The sequence below is a fragment of the Lactuca virosa genome, chromosome 7, assembly GCF_052849685.1.
Source record: "Lactuca virosa cultivar CGN04683 chromosome 7, Lactuca_virosa_CGN04683_v6, whole genome shotgun sequence".
NCBI lineage: Eukaryota > Viridiplantae > Streptophyta > Magnoliopsida > Asterales > Asteraceae > Lactuca > Lactuca virosa.
This window is the reverse complement of record NC_136432.1, coordinates 66064901-66080286: the sequence shown is the minus strand read 5'-3', so window position 1 is coordinate 66080286 and position 15386 is coordinate 66064901. Positions and strand designations below refer to the sequence as shown.

The 15386-nt window shown below is 36.8% G+C and overlaps 2 protein-coding genes across 2 annotated transcripts; one reads left to right on the top strand and one right to left on the bottom strand.

Moving 5' to 3' along the window:
- Positions 1-9285: 9285 nt before the first annotated feature.
- Positions 9286-11954, top strand: LOC145125422 (transmembrane protein, putative (DUF677)). The gene is made up of 2 exons (XM_079060887.1): positions 9286-9440; positions 10843-11954. Exons 1-2 carry the CDS (start codon positions 9392-9394, stop codon positions 11880-11882), a joined length of 1089 nt encoding a protein of 362 aa, XP_078917013.1. The 5' UTR covers positions 9286-9391; the 3' UTR covers positions 11883-11954.
- Positions 11955-12216: 262 nt separating this feature from the next.
- Positions 12217-15173, bottom strand: LOC145125797 (protein SOSEKI 1-like). Its single transcript, XM_079061210.1, has 7 exons — positions 15011-15173; positions 14462-14628; positions 14290-14359; positions 14014-14132; positions 12907-13525; positions 12684-12779; positions 12217-12492 (listed from the first exon to the last, which is right to left on the bottom strand). The coding sequence occupies exons 2-7, from the start codon at positions 14619-14621 to the stop codon at positions 12393-12395; spliced, it is 1164 nt and encodes a 387-aa protein (XP_078917336.1). The 5' UTR covers positions 14622-14628; positions 15011-15173; the 3' UTR covers positions 12217-12392.
- Between the last annotated feature and the right edge of the window lie 213 nt (positions 15174-15386).

Genomic DNA, 15386 nt, shown 5'->3' with positions numbered 1-15386 from the left:
CAACCTTGTTCCACCTCATGCATATTCCTTGGTTACCCTTAAAATCATAAAGGGTACCGAAGATTTAACCTTCACACCAAACAAATCATTATCTCTAGATATGTCATATTTGACTAGTCCATCTTCCTTTAGGTTCCATGACCCCAAATCTTGCACCTAATTAGGATTTCCTCCATAAAGTTTCTAGATCCGGTCGGCAACAGATCATAGATTCGATCATACAATGCATATCATAAATCATTTAGCACATAAAAGCATGCTAGGCATTTTCCCTAAATTAGCTAGTGCTTGTGTCTATTCAGGTGCTTTACCTAAATTTTATTAGACACACTCCTCACAATCCTTGCTTAGCATTCTAAGTTTAAGTCTAGAAATAAATCCATATTCCTAGTTCGCTTAAACTAATGCTCTGATACCAACTGTGACATCCCTATTTTCACGGCCAGAAAAGACCGATTTTGTTTATGCTTTATAAAAATCAGAGTACCTCTTTTAATAAAAATGTTGCGGAATTTGTTCCCATTAAAACATGATAAATACGTTATCAAAGCATTTCCGAAGAAAAGTATTTTTATTCATTTTAAAACATTTGGGTTGTCATCATCAATATAGAAGCATAAGCATAAATAGAACTTACATTCATTATCACTAGTGATTTATATCTCCTTAATCTCTCAGTGTAATGTGACTTCATATCAACACCTGTGATATAAATAAACTGAGTGGGTCAGGTTGGGAAACCTGGTGAGTACATAGGGTTTTCAACCCACAATAAATAAGTTTATTAACTTTATCAAACCAAACAAACCCGATTACCCGTTCCCGTTATCCTCACTTTACGTCCCTAAAACATCTAACACAAGGGACCTAGTCTAAGGGACTTTCATCGGAGTGAAAACACATGCTTCGGGGGTTCCTCAGCAATTCATGTCAAATAAGGCAACCATGTGGGGGATGGAGTACTGCTGGTGAGCACACAGTTCAAATAAACACCTACAGGTTGCGAGCCTGCTAGCGTTCCACTGGACTGTCTAGAATAGTCCGTGGTCGTCATCTATACTCCGCTAGATAACTGGATCATCAATAACATCTATATCGAGGCCTCTCATTATTTTATTTGGTCACACAGCAACTATTACATCTACCCATGTTTTACCCAACACGTTTTGTAGATGTAAAATACATATACAATTTAAATCATTTAAAACGTGTATAAAAATATTTCACCCATCATAGACAGCAAGTATTCAGACAATATGCACACATAGCACGTAATTTATATTAAATACTTCATATCTATGTGTAAGATGAAAGGGACCATGCACTCACTTGAAAAGGTGGTGATTCCGAACTCAGACAGCGCTTCGCTTCTTAAAAATAATTTCCTTCGACGAAACCTAGTATTATTACCACTAGAGTTTAGTATATTATTCGCCGAGACTAATTAATAGTCTAGCTATTATTACTATTATATAAGCGTTAAAAAATACTTATATAACCCATAATAATAGCCCAAGTACTTATTATAAGTTCCTAATAACGTTACTATAATTAAATAAAAGCTATATTAAAAAATAGCGAATGTGTAGTTCGCTTACAGCGGGTTTTATAGAAAACCGGACTTTGCTTGGAGCAGCGTTCCCGAGCCGAAAAGCTCTTCTTCTCGGAGCCTTCGAGCACTCCGGGCTTCCGCCTCGTGCTAGGGAGGTTCCCTAGGCTTTTCGGGGGGGGGGGGGGGGGGGGGTTCGTGGCTAGAGAGAGGTTGTAGAGAGAGTAAAGAGAAGAAAGAATGGGAAAGGTGTGAAGAAAATGAGGGTGGGAGAGGTTCTATTTATAGGGTGAAAAATGGCTGAACTTGGTACCACATGTCACCATCTAGTGGCAAGACTTTGGGAGAAAGCAATGGCCAAGATTGTGCCACATCACCCATTTTCGCACAGCACACTTCCGACTTCTAAAATCCGTAACTTTAACATACGACCTTCGTTTTTGACGTTCTTTATATCCACGCGTAGGTAAAAATAAGATCTACAACTTTCATTTTGACTTCGTCGGCTAATTCTCGACCAATCTTAAATTTAACAGTACGAGGAGATTATATTGTTAAATGTCCGCGTAAAATTCATAACTTCTACATACGGACTCTGTTTTCGTCTGTCTTTTTACGGTTGAGTTCCTATTAATGAGATCTTCAATTCTCATTTAGGTCGCGTAGGCTAAAAACCGCTCGATCTAAAATTCGAGTTTTGGGCTGTGCATTGTTAAGCCAAATCTTAGAAAATTCATAACTTCCTCATACGAAGTCAGATTTGGGCGTTCGTTTTTTGTATGTTCTCGGTTTAACGTATACTACAACGTTTGTTTAGATTTTTAAGGCTAAAAAGTCATCCATCGTAAATTCACTATTTACGTCTCCCGGTATCGTGCCGGTTTTGCCGTAAAACTTCGATGAACCATAACTTATTCGTTATAACTCGGATTTCAACGTTCTTTATATGTACGGAACCCTTGAGATGTATTCTACAACTTGGTTAAGATTATTTATTCTAAATAATCTTTTGTCAAAAAGTCATTTTCGACCCCTATTATCTCTAAATTGACTAGCCCGGATCTACGAGCGTTACAATTATCTTCCCCTTAGGATGATTACGTGCCAGAATCATCAACGAAACAGGGCTCACATGATGACTCCATACGTTATCTCTTCATCCTAAGTAATAACCGTAACTTTGATGTTTCTTCGAACGAATATCTAACTCTAAGACTTCCTGATTGCAGGCGTTGCTCGATCTTGCACTTGCTCCCTATCTCACATTAGACTCCAAATTATGACCTTCAAGTCACAATCTCGATCCTTACTGGAGACTGCTTCTTCTTCTCAACAAACTTAAGATAAGTTATTTTATTACTAAAATGGACTGATGTGTCATATTCTAATGACTTATCATCGTATGTTCCCACGCTTAGACTCAGGTCTCTTAGAGTCTTCCAGAACAGACTATACATTTCTTCATGTTCTAATCACATCTTAAAAGGTAGCATTTCTAGCTACAAGCAACTATCACGATACCTCTACCGATCGCTTTGATTATCTTTTATTTCAATATTCCGACTTAAGTCAGATGCTACATCAAACTTGGTTCTCTGAACCACGTAACATACTTATCGTAGTCGGACTCAATTCGATATGACCACTAGGGTCGGAATAACAATCATCCTCTTAGTCATTACCGAAACAATGGTAACGACATATTTGAATAAAACGGTATCAATTACTAGCTTCTTGGTAACCTTGTGACTTTCCCTGATCCAAGCGTGAGTCCTGTGCTTCCGGTAGTATAGGCCTCTACTACCTTTCACACCTACTCATACTCGTCCCAAGTATTGTCTCACAGTTCACCCAAGTCACCATACAAGAAAATCGCATAACAACTTGACACATTAGATAACAAAACGAAGGTTTTTATATTATTCCTTGAAACGATTACATAGGTGTTCAAGTTCAACCTATACTATGCCTCTAATAGGCTACACCACGTGGTACTATTTACACGACTACTTCATAGATCCTCATTCCTGATCCCTTTCATTTCCATCTTCTTCGTCAAGGATCATATGGAACGCTCTTGCCTTCAGTTTCAGTGGAATGTTTGGTCTTGCCGCCTCTTTCTTCTTCGGGCAATCCTTAGCAACATGCCCTTCTTCACGACATTCATAACACACCCTTTTGCTGGCGGTTCACTCGTTGGCGTAATGTCCGGTCTTCCCACACTTGTAGCAAGTCACTTCCTCGCTACATTTCCCAAAGTGCTTCTTCTTGCACTTCTCGCACCATTTCACTTTGTTTCCTCCTCCGCTAAACTCCTTTGAACCAGACTTGATCTTCTTATTGGGCCTCGTAGACCCCTCAAACTTCCTCTTTTCGCCAACCTCAATCTTGTTGGCAACTCTTCCCTTAATCATATCCTCCACAGACTTGGCAGCCCAGATAGCTGCCTCCAGAGTAGGTGCCTGACGCACTGGCACCGCGTACTCCCATGGAAGTCCCTTTGCATACTTGTTGATTTTCGTCTGCTCATCCGGAATAAGACGCAAGGCGAACTTCATCTTCTCTGTGAAGTTGTTGGTGTATTCATCAATTGACATGCTTCCTTTCTTCAAGGTCAGGAACTGGTTCTCTAGCTCGAGCAGGTTTTGGGCTGAGCAGTACTTGCGTTTGAACTGCACTAAAAACTCTGCCCATGTAAGTTGCAGGGGCTCATTGGGGCTCAGAGTCTTCCCCAGGGTATTCCACCAGCGTACAACACCTCCTCAGAATTGACGTACTGCAAAGGTGGTCTGTAACTTGCCTCTGCAACCACACGTCATGAAAGATAACTCCATCTCTGAGATCCAATCCATGACTCCGATCGGATCTTCCTTTCCAGTGAAAGTCGATGGATTTCAAGTCAGAAAATCCTTATACTTGCATCCATTCCTATCGACTCCGTCATACTGGTTGTTTTGTCGAACTATTGGTGGGTTGGCTTAACCAACGGTCCCACTGTAGTTCCCTCCTTCTGACTGCCCATCGTTCAATTCGGTTTGTTCAACTGGCATTGTAGGTTCATCCCTATTTTCATGCAACATTTGCCTCATCTCTTCCCGTTGTTCAGCCAACATAGCCTGCATCATGGCTTGTACTCCGGCCATTGTAATTGGCTCAGGAGCATCTGCTACAACAGGTATTTGTTCAATCACTGGTGGTTGATTCCTGTTCCCATTTGCATTCCCGGCTCCACTACGGGTTCTTGCCATTTCGATCTATATACCAAATCAGACGTTCGGTGTGCAATGACGAGAATTAAGATAGGGAAGATTTTATTTACAATCGACGTGTAATTCTACCTATTTCTCCGAAAAGTTATATGCCAGTTCTAATACCGTAATTAAACGTTTAGAAATCTGAACACATAAAGTTTCTAGATCCGGTCGGCAACAGACCATAGATTCGATCATACAATGCATATCATAAATCATTTAGCACATAAAAGCATGTTAGGCATTTTCCCTAAATTAGCTAGTGCTTGTGTCTATTCAGGTGTTTTACCTAAATTTTATTAGACACACTCCTCACAATCCTTGCTTAGCATTCTAAGTTTAAGTCTAGAAATAAATCCATATTCCTAGTTCGCTTAAACTAATGCTCTGATACCAACTGTGACATCCCCATTTTCACGGCCAGAAAAGACCGATTTTGTTTATGCTTTATAAAAATCAGAGTACATCTTTTAATAAAAATGTTGCGGAATTTGTTCCCAGTAAAACATGATAAATACGTTATCAAAGCATTTCCGAAGAAAAGTATTTTTATTCATTTTAAAACATTTGGGATGTCATCGTCAATACAGAAGCATAAGCATAAACAGAACTTACATTCATTATCACTAGTGATTTATATCTCCTTAATCTCTCAGTGTAATGTGACTTCATATCAACACCTGTGATATAAATAAACTGAGTGGGTCAGGTTGGGAAACCTGGTGAGTACATAGGGTTTTCAACCCACAATAAATAAGTTTATTAACTTTATCAAACCAAACAAACCCGATTACCCGTTCCCGTTATCCTCACTTTACGTCCCTAAAACATCTAACACAAGGGACCTAGTCTAAGGGACTTTCATCGGAGTGACAACACATGCTTCGGGGGTTCCTCAACAATTCATGTCAAATAAGGCAACCATGTGGGGGATGAAGTACTGCTGGTGAGCACACAGTTCAAATAAACACCTACAGGTTGCGAGCCTGCTAGCGTTCCACTGGACTGTCTAGAATAGTCTGTGGTCGTCATCTATACTCCGCTAGATGACTGGATCATCAATAACATCTATATCGAGGCCTCTCATTATTTTATTTGGTCACACAACAACAATTACATCTACCCATGTTTTACCCAACACGTTTTGTAGATGTAAAATACATATACAATTTAAATCATTTAAAACGTGTATAAAAATATTTCACCCAGCATAGACAGCAAGTATTCAGACAATATGCACACATAGCACGTAATTTATATTAAATACTTCATATCTATGTGTAAGATGAAAGGGACCATGCACTCACTTGAAAAGGTGGTGATTCCGAACTCAGACAGCGCTTCGCTTCTTAAAAATAATTTCCTTCGACGAAACCTAGTATTATTACCACTAGAGTTTAGTATATTATTCGCCGAGACTAATTAATAGTCTAGCTATTATTACTATTATATAAGCGTTAAAAAATACTTATATAACCCATAATAATAGCCCAAGTATTTATTATAAGTTCCTAATAACGTTACTATAATTAAATAAAAGTTATATTAAAAAATAGCGTAGGTGTAGTTCGCTTACAGCGGGTTTTACAGAAAACCGGACTTTGCTTGGAGCAGCGTTCCCGAGCCGAAAAGCTCTTCTTCTCGGAGCCGTCGAGCACTCCGGGGCTTCCGCCTCGTGCTAGGGAGGTTCCCTAGGCTTTTCGGGGGGGGGGGGTCGTGGCTAGAGAGAGGTTGTAGAGAGAGCGTAAAGAGAAGAAAGAATGGGAAAGGTGTGAAGAAAATGAGAGTGGGAGAGGTTCTATTTATAGGGTGAAAAATGGTTGAACTTGGTGCCACATGTCACCATCTAGTGGCAAGACTTTGGGAGAAAGCAATGGCCAAGATTGTGCCACATCACCCATTTTCGCACAGCACACTTCCGACTTCTAAAATCCGTAACTTTCACATACGACCTCCGTTTTTGACGTTATTTATATCCACGCGTAGGTAAAAATAAGATCTAAAACTTTCATTTTGACTTCGTCGGCTAATTCTCGACCAATCTTAAATTTAACATTACGAGGAGATTATATTGTTAAATGTCCGCGTAAAATTCATAACTTCTACATACGGACTCTGTTTCCGTCTGTCTTTTTACCGTTGAGTTCCTATTAATGAGATCTTCAATTCTCATTAGGTCGCGTAGGCCAAAAACCGCTCGATCTAAAATTCAAGTTTCAGGCTGTGCACTGTTAAGCCAAATCTTAGAAAATTCATAACTTCCTCATACGAAGTCAGATTTGGGCGTTCGTTTTTTGTATGTTCTCGGTTTAACGTATACTACAACTTTTGTTTAGATTTCTAAGGCTAAAAAGTCATCCATCGTAAATTCACTATTTACGTCTCCCGGTGTCGTGCCGGTTTTGCCGTAAAACTTCGATGAACCATAACTTATTCGTTATAACTCGGATTTCAACGTTCTTTATATGTACGGAACCCTTGAGACGTATTCTACAACTTGGTTAAGATTATTTATTCTAAATAATCTTTTGTCAAAAAGTCGTTTTCGACCCCTATTATCTCTAAAATGACTAGCCCGGATCTACGAGCGTTACAGTTAGTTATGAAGAATGAGTTTTTTTCACGACCATCTTCAAGAGACTATATAAATGTATCAACCACCAGGTTTTAGTGACCGCTCATTTCCAGATCATGTCTAGCTTCTTTTGAGGTCTCTTTATGGTTTAAAATAGGCTCCTCGAGTGTGGTACTACATATTTGCTTAGTTCATTACTAGTTATAGCTTCATCAACAGCTAATCAGATTCGTTACTTTTTATCTTTAGACAGGGTACACATATTGCTTACCTACTACTGTATGTAGATGATATTATCTTGACTGCTTCCTCGACCAGACTCTTTCAGTAGACTATTACTACTCTATGCCTAGAGTTCGTGATGTCTAATTTGGGCTCTCTGAATTTCTTCCTCGGTGTTGCGGTCAGTAGAGAACACCATGGCATGTTCTTATCTCAGAAGAAATATACCACCGAGATTCTTGAGCAGGCCAAGATTGTTAACTGCAAACCTGATCGCACTCCTTCTGATACATCAGCTAAGTTTGATGGCATCAAATCTCCAATAGTTGATCCAACTCTATATATGAGCCTTGTTGGCACATTACAATATTTAGCTATTTTAATGCTGATTGGGTAGGCTGTCTAACTAATAGACGTTCCACTTCGGGATATTGTGATTTCCTTTGACATAGCCTTCTCTTTTTATCATCCAAGCAACAAGGAACGATCTACTGGTCAAGTTTCAAAACTGAGTTTCAAGGTGTTGCGAATGTCGTTGCTGAGATATGTTGGCTTCACAATCTGTTACGCGAGCTCTACTTTCACCTTTCAACCACTAAAGTCTACTATGATAATGTTAGAGATGTCTACTTATCCAACAATCAGATTCAACATCAACATACCAAACACATAGAGATTGACATTTATTTTGTGCGAGAAAAGGTCGCTATGGGTCAGATTTGTGTACTTCACCTCCATTCGCTCTCTAAGTATGTTGATATCTTCACCAAATGGCTCCCTTCATCTCTGTTTCTTGACTTCAGATCCAATTTAAATGTTCGTTCTCAGTCTTCCGTTTCAACCAAGAGAGGATGTACCCTGCATGTAGTTTTATATGTATTATATTTGTGTGTTCTGTAGTATGGACCGTTGTTATTGTAACGCACTAATAGTGAGCCCTTTTCTATATATTGTTTTATATTTGGTGGTGGAATACTAATTTGGAATTATTGGAAAATACATTGTCAACAAAGACATATAAGGTTTGTCGGTTGACAAAGATGTTACTATATATTGGAGTTCATGTACCCCCAAATCGAATACATTGCTTTCAAGTTGTCTTAGACGTCGCTTATCAATCTCATTCTTTGCATCCTCTCTTCCAACTAAAGTAACAGAAAGTACGAAAAATAGCAATCTTTTGTTTTGGGTAATATAAAAAATAGTAACTTTTCATAGAAACATTTTACGATAAATTTACATATTATCCATTAGCAATTATTACAAGATATCATGGTTTATAGGTTCTTTAATATTTTGTTGTAAATCTACATCTAAAAAATTACTATATATATTGTTTTTAGGTATCATAGTATTTAATTTCTCTTTAATTTTTTATGTCATAACATTATACTTTCACTTCAACTGGAAGTTACTACTATAAATGCATAGGTTTTTCAATATAGTATTTTATATAAGAAAAATAAAAACCTATATTTGGTTTATCGTATAAGGCTATTTTTGGTAAAATGAAAAGAAATCATGTTAAAATGGATAAGGCTTCTTCACTTTCACCATAAGCTTTGGAAGGAAAATCAATCTTTTAATGCTTCCAAGCAAGACCAAACCAAAAGAACAAAGGCTTCTCCCCACTTATAAAAAAACCTCAATTTATGTCTTCAACTTCTTTCTTCAATTACAATAAATTCCTGTTTAAATATTTTTTGCGAATTTGAATCCAAAAACTGCATCATTTCTTCCCATTTTTTGGGTTTTCCATTGGAACACGATCCTAACTGCACTCACGAAGTCACGATGAGATTTAAGACATGCATGCCGACGATCAAGTTATCATCTTGCAATGGTACGTAATTTCACAATACTTATCATATTTAGCCTTCACCAAAACACCTTAATTTCAAACTAGATAAGTTAATTAGTTTGGAAAAATTATGTTAATATACAAAGTTTAATGCAAAAAATAATAATGAATGTCGTTTCCTTTGTATATTAGAGCATCATACTTTCATTTTAGTAATACAATATCGTGTTTCAGATTATTTATTTTGAAAAAAAAAATCAGTCTAGTTTGTAATTTTATACTATAACATTATACATTCAAAAATCAACTACCACAGAAAAAAGAAATACTTTGTTATTATTAAAATAAATAGATTTTTTTTTTAAATTAATACAACAAGGTAAGACCAAAAAACGAAATGAAGTAAGATAATATATTAAATAAATCACAATAATATATCATTATTTCTTGAATAGAACCCTAAATAAATAGAAAAATCCTAGACCTGATCATTCAATACACGACACGAGTTTTCCGTATATGTGTTTTAGAAATCCATGTTTCGTGTTTATTTTTATCGACACGTATTTTAAATTCGTGTTTTGTGTATTAAATTGTCAAACACGAATTTACTTGTTTAAACACGTATAAGACACGAAACAAATCTGTATCGATATGTAACACGTATAAAACACATATATTCGTGTAAATTTGTGTCAACACATGACACATATAAACAAATTCATATTGACGCGTGACAAGTATAAACAAATTTCCGTCTTACAAGTGAAATGTGTCTATTCGTGTTTTCGCATAACACGGTTAAAAACGTGTCTATTAATTTGTGTCCTATCACGCGTCACACGAATTGGTTATCGTGTTCGTGTTTGATGCTCACGACACGTTTTACCGTTGATGTTTTGTTTGCGCCTTGTAAATATTGTTGGGCACATATACAAAGATTGTCAGGTCTAACAAATCACATGTTTGTGTGGCAAATCATTAGAAAAAAAAAATTAGATATCCATTTTGTAACAATATTATGTCTCTTTTTATTTATTTATGCAGCAAATTGATGTTAAACAAAATACTAAATAATATTTTATTTTCACAACAAAATATATAACATTGTAGCCGGCCCGAAATTACTTACTTTAATTAAGGATTAAATGCTTCTTCAAGGAGTTTTTTTATGTATTTACTAGGCAAAATTATGTAAGAAGTTAAATATTTTTTACCAAATAACTAATAACAATTTTTTTTCCATACATAACAATTTATTATACAACATTTTAAAACATAAATTATTATATGGAAAAACATTGTTACCTACGAATCATTTTCGAATAACCATGTGTTGTCCAAAATCACGTTTAATTGCATATATAAACTAAAAAAAGATTTAACATATGTTCTAGAAAACGTTGTCATGTACTTATTTTGCTTAGTTTGATCATTTTTGTAGCCGTCAAACACACCTCATCGAGCAGTTCACTTGAAATCGACGTTCGTGAAGAGTATGCCAATACGTTCAGAACCCAATCATACATCGACTTCTGGACTCGAGTCCTCGACTCGACCCATGGTGGTTCGACCATAAACAAAACTCTTAGTTCAGTCACTGCAGCTCGACTCCCATCCTATCGACTATTTGCTGAAAACCTCCTAGACCCTGATCAACCAACGGTCACTCAAATCCTAGCCATGGCTAACCACCATGCAAAAAACCACACCCTTTTGTCCGATTACTTCACTGAAACCGCAAACGCTTCTATCGTTTGTGGGGCACTTTTACAAGATGTTGATCGACTAAGATCGAACTATCGTTCGCTAAAAAACGCGTTGAAATCGATTGAAACTACAAAAGTTTCTTTCATTAGCAATTTTAAGATCATACAAGCCCGGTTAACCGACTTTTCAAATTCGGTTAACCCATTCACAGTCCCTAAATCGTCTCAAGGCGTCCAAGCGGTTCAACTTGCATGTTTCAAGTTGCTAAAACGGCTCGAATTGAGCCGTGACATGGCTCAAATGAAGCTTCAAAGGATCAAAAAGATCAAGCATGGATCCGCGGTTACTCTAGTGGTTTTGACCGTTTCGTTGACTGTAATCATCGTAACTCATGGTCTAGCGGTTATGGTGGCGGCTCCCGGGATGGTAGTGGCAGCAATGGGGTTGGGTTCGAGTGGTAAGTTGGCTAAGCTATCGGCTCAGCTTGATGTGGCGGCTAAGGGGATGTATATATTGAATAGGGATTTGGACACCGTGAGTCGACTTGTTGGTCGACTTAATGATGAGCTTGAGCATATGAAAGCAACGACTAAGTTTTGGCTCAAGAGGGGACATAATCGGGTTCAAAGTGTTGAAGAATTTGGTCGACAATTGAAGAAGACTGATTTGAGTTTCTGTGAACAACTTGATGAGTTAGAGGAGCATTTGTACTTGTGTTTCATGACCATCAATAGAGCAAGAAATCTCGTTGTTAAAGAACTTTGTATGAATTAGTTTTGTGAATACCGCATTTCATAATTTGTTTAACAATAACCATTGTAGTTGGAAAACTCTTAATAAAATACTACCTGCATAACATAAATACTTTTACTTAAAAGGTTGCAGTAGCTTCAACAAAATAATTCAATGCAAAATAGGGTGTAGGAGCATTATCAACAATGTTCTTCAGTACCATAAAGGTTCTGAACATAAGTCTCTAAGTCTATGAAGATTAGCCAGTTTTAAAAGTTCGGAAACCTCTGAAGACAAAAGTTTAGAAGCAGAAGCATTAGTCAACATTTTCTTATGCAACTTTCTGAATTAACTGCTATGCATTACTTGGGGGAGATTTTACATTGAAGAGATTTGGAGATTGTTAAAAGAAAACTTCTTTACAGAATTATCTGTAAGAGTAATCAATAACTAGTGTCTAAATCCTATAAAAGAAACTAAAATGTGTGTGTATATGTCAAGTTAAAGCTTGAAATAGTGATGATTTAATGTTTTGGATTGTGGCCAGCAGCTTTAGAACTTCGATTTGACAGCCTTAATCAAAGATTTCATTCCTCTACATGACATCATGTGGGTGTGAAGTTTCTCAGGATTGAATTGCCTCCCACATTGCCTGCATCAAAAATACAAAATGTTTGCCATCATTCATAATCGGATTGTGGCTGTTCCTACTGGTTTTGATGCATCATGCATCAATTAGATATGAATTTCAAGAATATTGGAAATTAACATAAACTATACTTTAAAATTTATTTTGTTATATGTTTCTTTTGAGATGATGTTGAGATTAAGAATTGAACTTACGAGCAATAAGGGCCATTCACAAACTTATAACCAACTGGAAATGTCTTTTTGTTATTAGAGTCATTGAGGTTATAACTCTTCTTTGATCCCTCCTTCCTGTACAAAACATATATAATTTATGATTATTGAAGCATTCAAATTTGAAAAAAACACAAGAGCAAGAACCAAAAAGAATTAAGGAGAGAATTGAAGGGTATTATGATTAAGCTTTCTGATCATTTACCTGCTCTCTCTTTGTTGCTCTAAAGTGGGCCAATGGCCTCTGAAAACCCTTTCAGATCCCCCAATTTTGTCTCCTTTTACAACTTGTCCGATATTTTTATCCTTACTGGAAGCTACATTCATCATAGAAGATGTACTATTTCTTCTGTTGATTACTGTCACAGCTGATTCATTGGCGTCCACAATCCCACACGTGAGCAAATTCAGAAACATATGAGATGCACCCAATCTTCCACACGAATTATTTAATGATGGGGAGGCCTTGGAACTACTAGTTTCTTTCTGGTTGCCATCCTTCTTGTTTGTATTATCGTTCTTGTTTTTGTTCAAGTAATTATCAAATAAGGAATCAAGCTCAGTTTTCTTTTGGCTTCGCACTTCTGCATGTTTACATGGGCCAAGAAATTGATAATCTTCTTGCTGCTTTGTTGTGTCTTCCGTTGAAGTTTCAGAGCCATACGAAGGAAGTTCTTCAATTTCAAATGATGTTTTTGTTGATGAGTTGATTGAATTCTCTTCTGTTTCTTTCACTAAAGAGATTGTTGGATCTTTGATGTCAACCTTGAATGAGGGGGAGCTTTTTGGCTTGGACCCCTCTTCTTCTCCATATGAACTAAGATCTGTGATACCACATTGAACATTAAGATTCTATGTATTTAGAGAACTCTAAGCTTGGTTGAACTGAATGCTGATCCTAGTTTGTATGCTAGGGGAATGGGAAGGTTTAATCTCAACAATTTTATATGTAAATGAGTGGATTTGGATAGTATCTTATTGCTACCTAGTGAAATAGGAGGATTTTAAAGAATTAGCTAACAAGGTAATTAGGGTCATACTAAAAATGTTTGGGTAGTAATTACATCCTTGAAAATTGTCTTATTTTGGATTATTGTTCTTAACAAGAACTATGTGAATCTTATTTAGAATTATTAGCTTTTTGTGATATACCAAAAAAAAATACACGAAAAGTATTGTAGCTCAATTCAACATATATATAACATGTCATAAATTTGAAGTGTTTTAACCCATTACTCCAAGCCCAACCCTCTTATTGGGACTTATATGGTGAATAATAATCAAAACTCTAACAAAGAAAAACGAAAATTACCATTAGTGATAGTGATGGAGGAAATTTCTGAACCTTTAAGGACATATTCATTATCAGCGATTGGGGTTATAAGATCTTCATCCAGTAAGTCTTGCCATACATATCCAGCCTTGTACCTTCTACAAGAATCACATCAACACTCATCAGTCATCAGGTTACAGACAACATTTTCATAGAATGGAAGTTAGCATCAAATGAATGAGGATTCTTGAAATCCTAGGTAAATCCCATATGTTGAATTGATCCTTAAAAAGAGAGAAAATAAGGTGAAAAAACCTCTTGTATGACCAAGCAAAGCTCTCTGGCATGTCTTTCCCTCGTAGCTCCGATAACCATCTCTTAATATCTTCATCATCATTAATTTTAAAAGAAAGAAAATAGAGTCTCAGATCGATTGTACACATCACTACGATTTCTATTTCATGATTTGATAACAGTAACTACTAACCTCTCAATCTAACTCCATTGCGCGAGTGATGATGAACACGTATGAGATGTGGATGCTCGATGCGTCCTTTATGACTAAGAAAATAAACGATGTGGACTTTCCTCATCTCACCACCACCACGAGCACCACCACCACTCCCAGCTGGAGGTTGGGCCTCCATTAGTTCTCTGCAAAGAGAAATCGAAAGACAAACCAACAGGCAAACAAAAAGTTGGACTTTTTAGGTAACTACTACGAATGATACGATAATTCTATTACTATCTACCCGATACAACTCAAAGAATGCGATAATAAAATATAAGCAAAGACAAAATCTATGTCTTTAATTGCCGGCATGCATGCTCCACTAAACGACAAAAGACAACAAAGATTTCGTTTTGTTTATGAATATTTAATTCTAAATATTGAATTACAAGACCAAAAGACATTTCATGCATATAATATATGCAGGCCTCCCAAAAACCAGGTAATATTTGCCTATAGGAGATAAAGAAATCATAAATTTTCCAAAAGAATTCATGTGTTTTAAACATCGGGTTTCGAGATTACCTGAAAGCATAAAGCTGCCGAGGTGAGAGATAACTAAGTAGACTCGGATCATTTATAAGATAGAGATGGATGACTTATAATAGAGTTATATCTGAATATCACTAAAGAGATGAAGGATTCTGTGTATCAGATCGATCACCGGAGAGAGAGGGGGGGGGGGGGGGGGGGGGGTGTTTGCAGCTCAAAAAGTGGGAATGGGGAACAGAAATGGAGCTACCTTATAGAGAAACACGGCAAGGTGGCCGACTCCCCGAGAAGTTTTATCTGAATTCCCGTGATATGGTTTTGTTACATGGCTCTTTTGACCAACTTAAGTTCTCTTAAAAACCACAAAAGTTTCTTTTTTATTTCTTTTTTATGTTATGATCCATTCTGA

What these genes read in the sequence shown, in the direction of transcription:
- LOC145125422 (XM_079060887.1), top strand. Translation starts at nt 9,392, where the DNA reads ATGAGATTTAAGACATGCATGCCGACGATCAAGTTATCATCTTGCAAT. An exon ending in CAAGTTATCATCTTGCAATG is followed by an intron (nt 9,441 to 10,842) that starts GTACGTAATTTC and finishes TCATTTTTGTAG; the next exon opens with CCGTCAAACACACCTCATCG.
- LOC145125797 (XM_079061210.1), bottom strand. Translation starts at nt 14,621, where the DNA reads ATGGAGGCCCAACCTCCAGCTGGGAGTGGTGGTGGTGCTCGTGGTGGT. An exon ending in GAGCAACAAAGAGAGAGCAG is followed by an intron (nt 12,780 to 12,906) that starts GTAAATGATCAG and finishes TGTTTTGTACAG; the next exon opens with GAAGGAGGGATCAAAGAAGA. An exon ending in GTGAATGGCCCTTATTGCTC is followed by an intron (nt 12,493 to 12,683) that starts GTAAGTTCAATT and finishes TTTTTGATGCAG; the next exon opens with GCAATGTGGGAGGCAATTCA.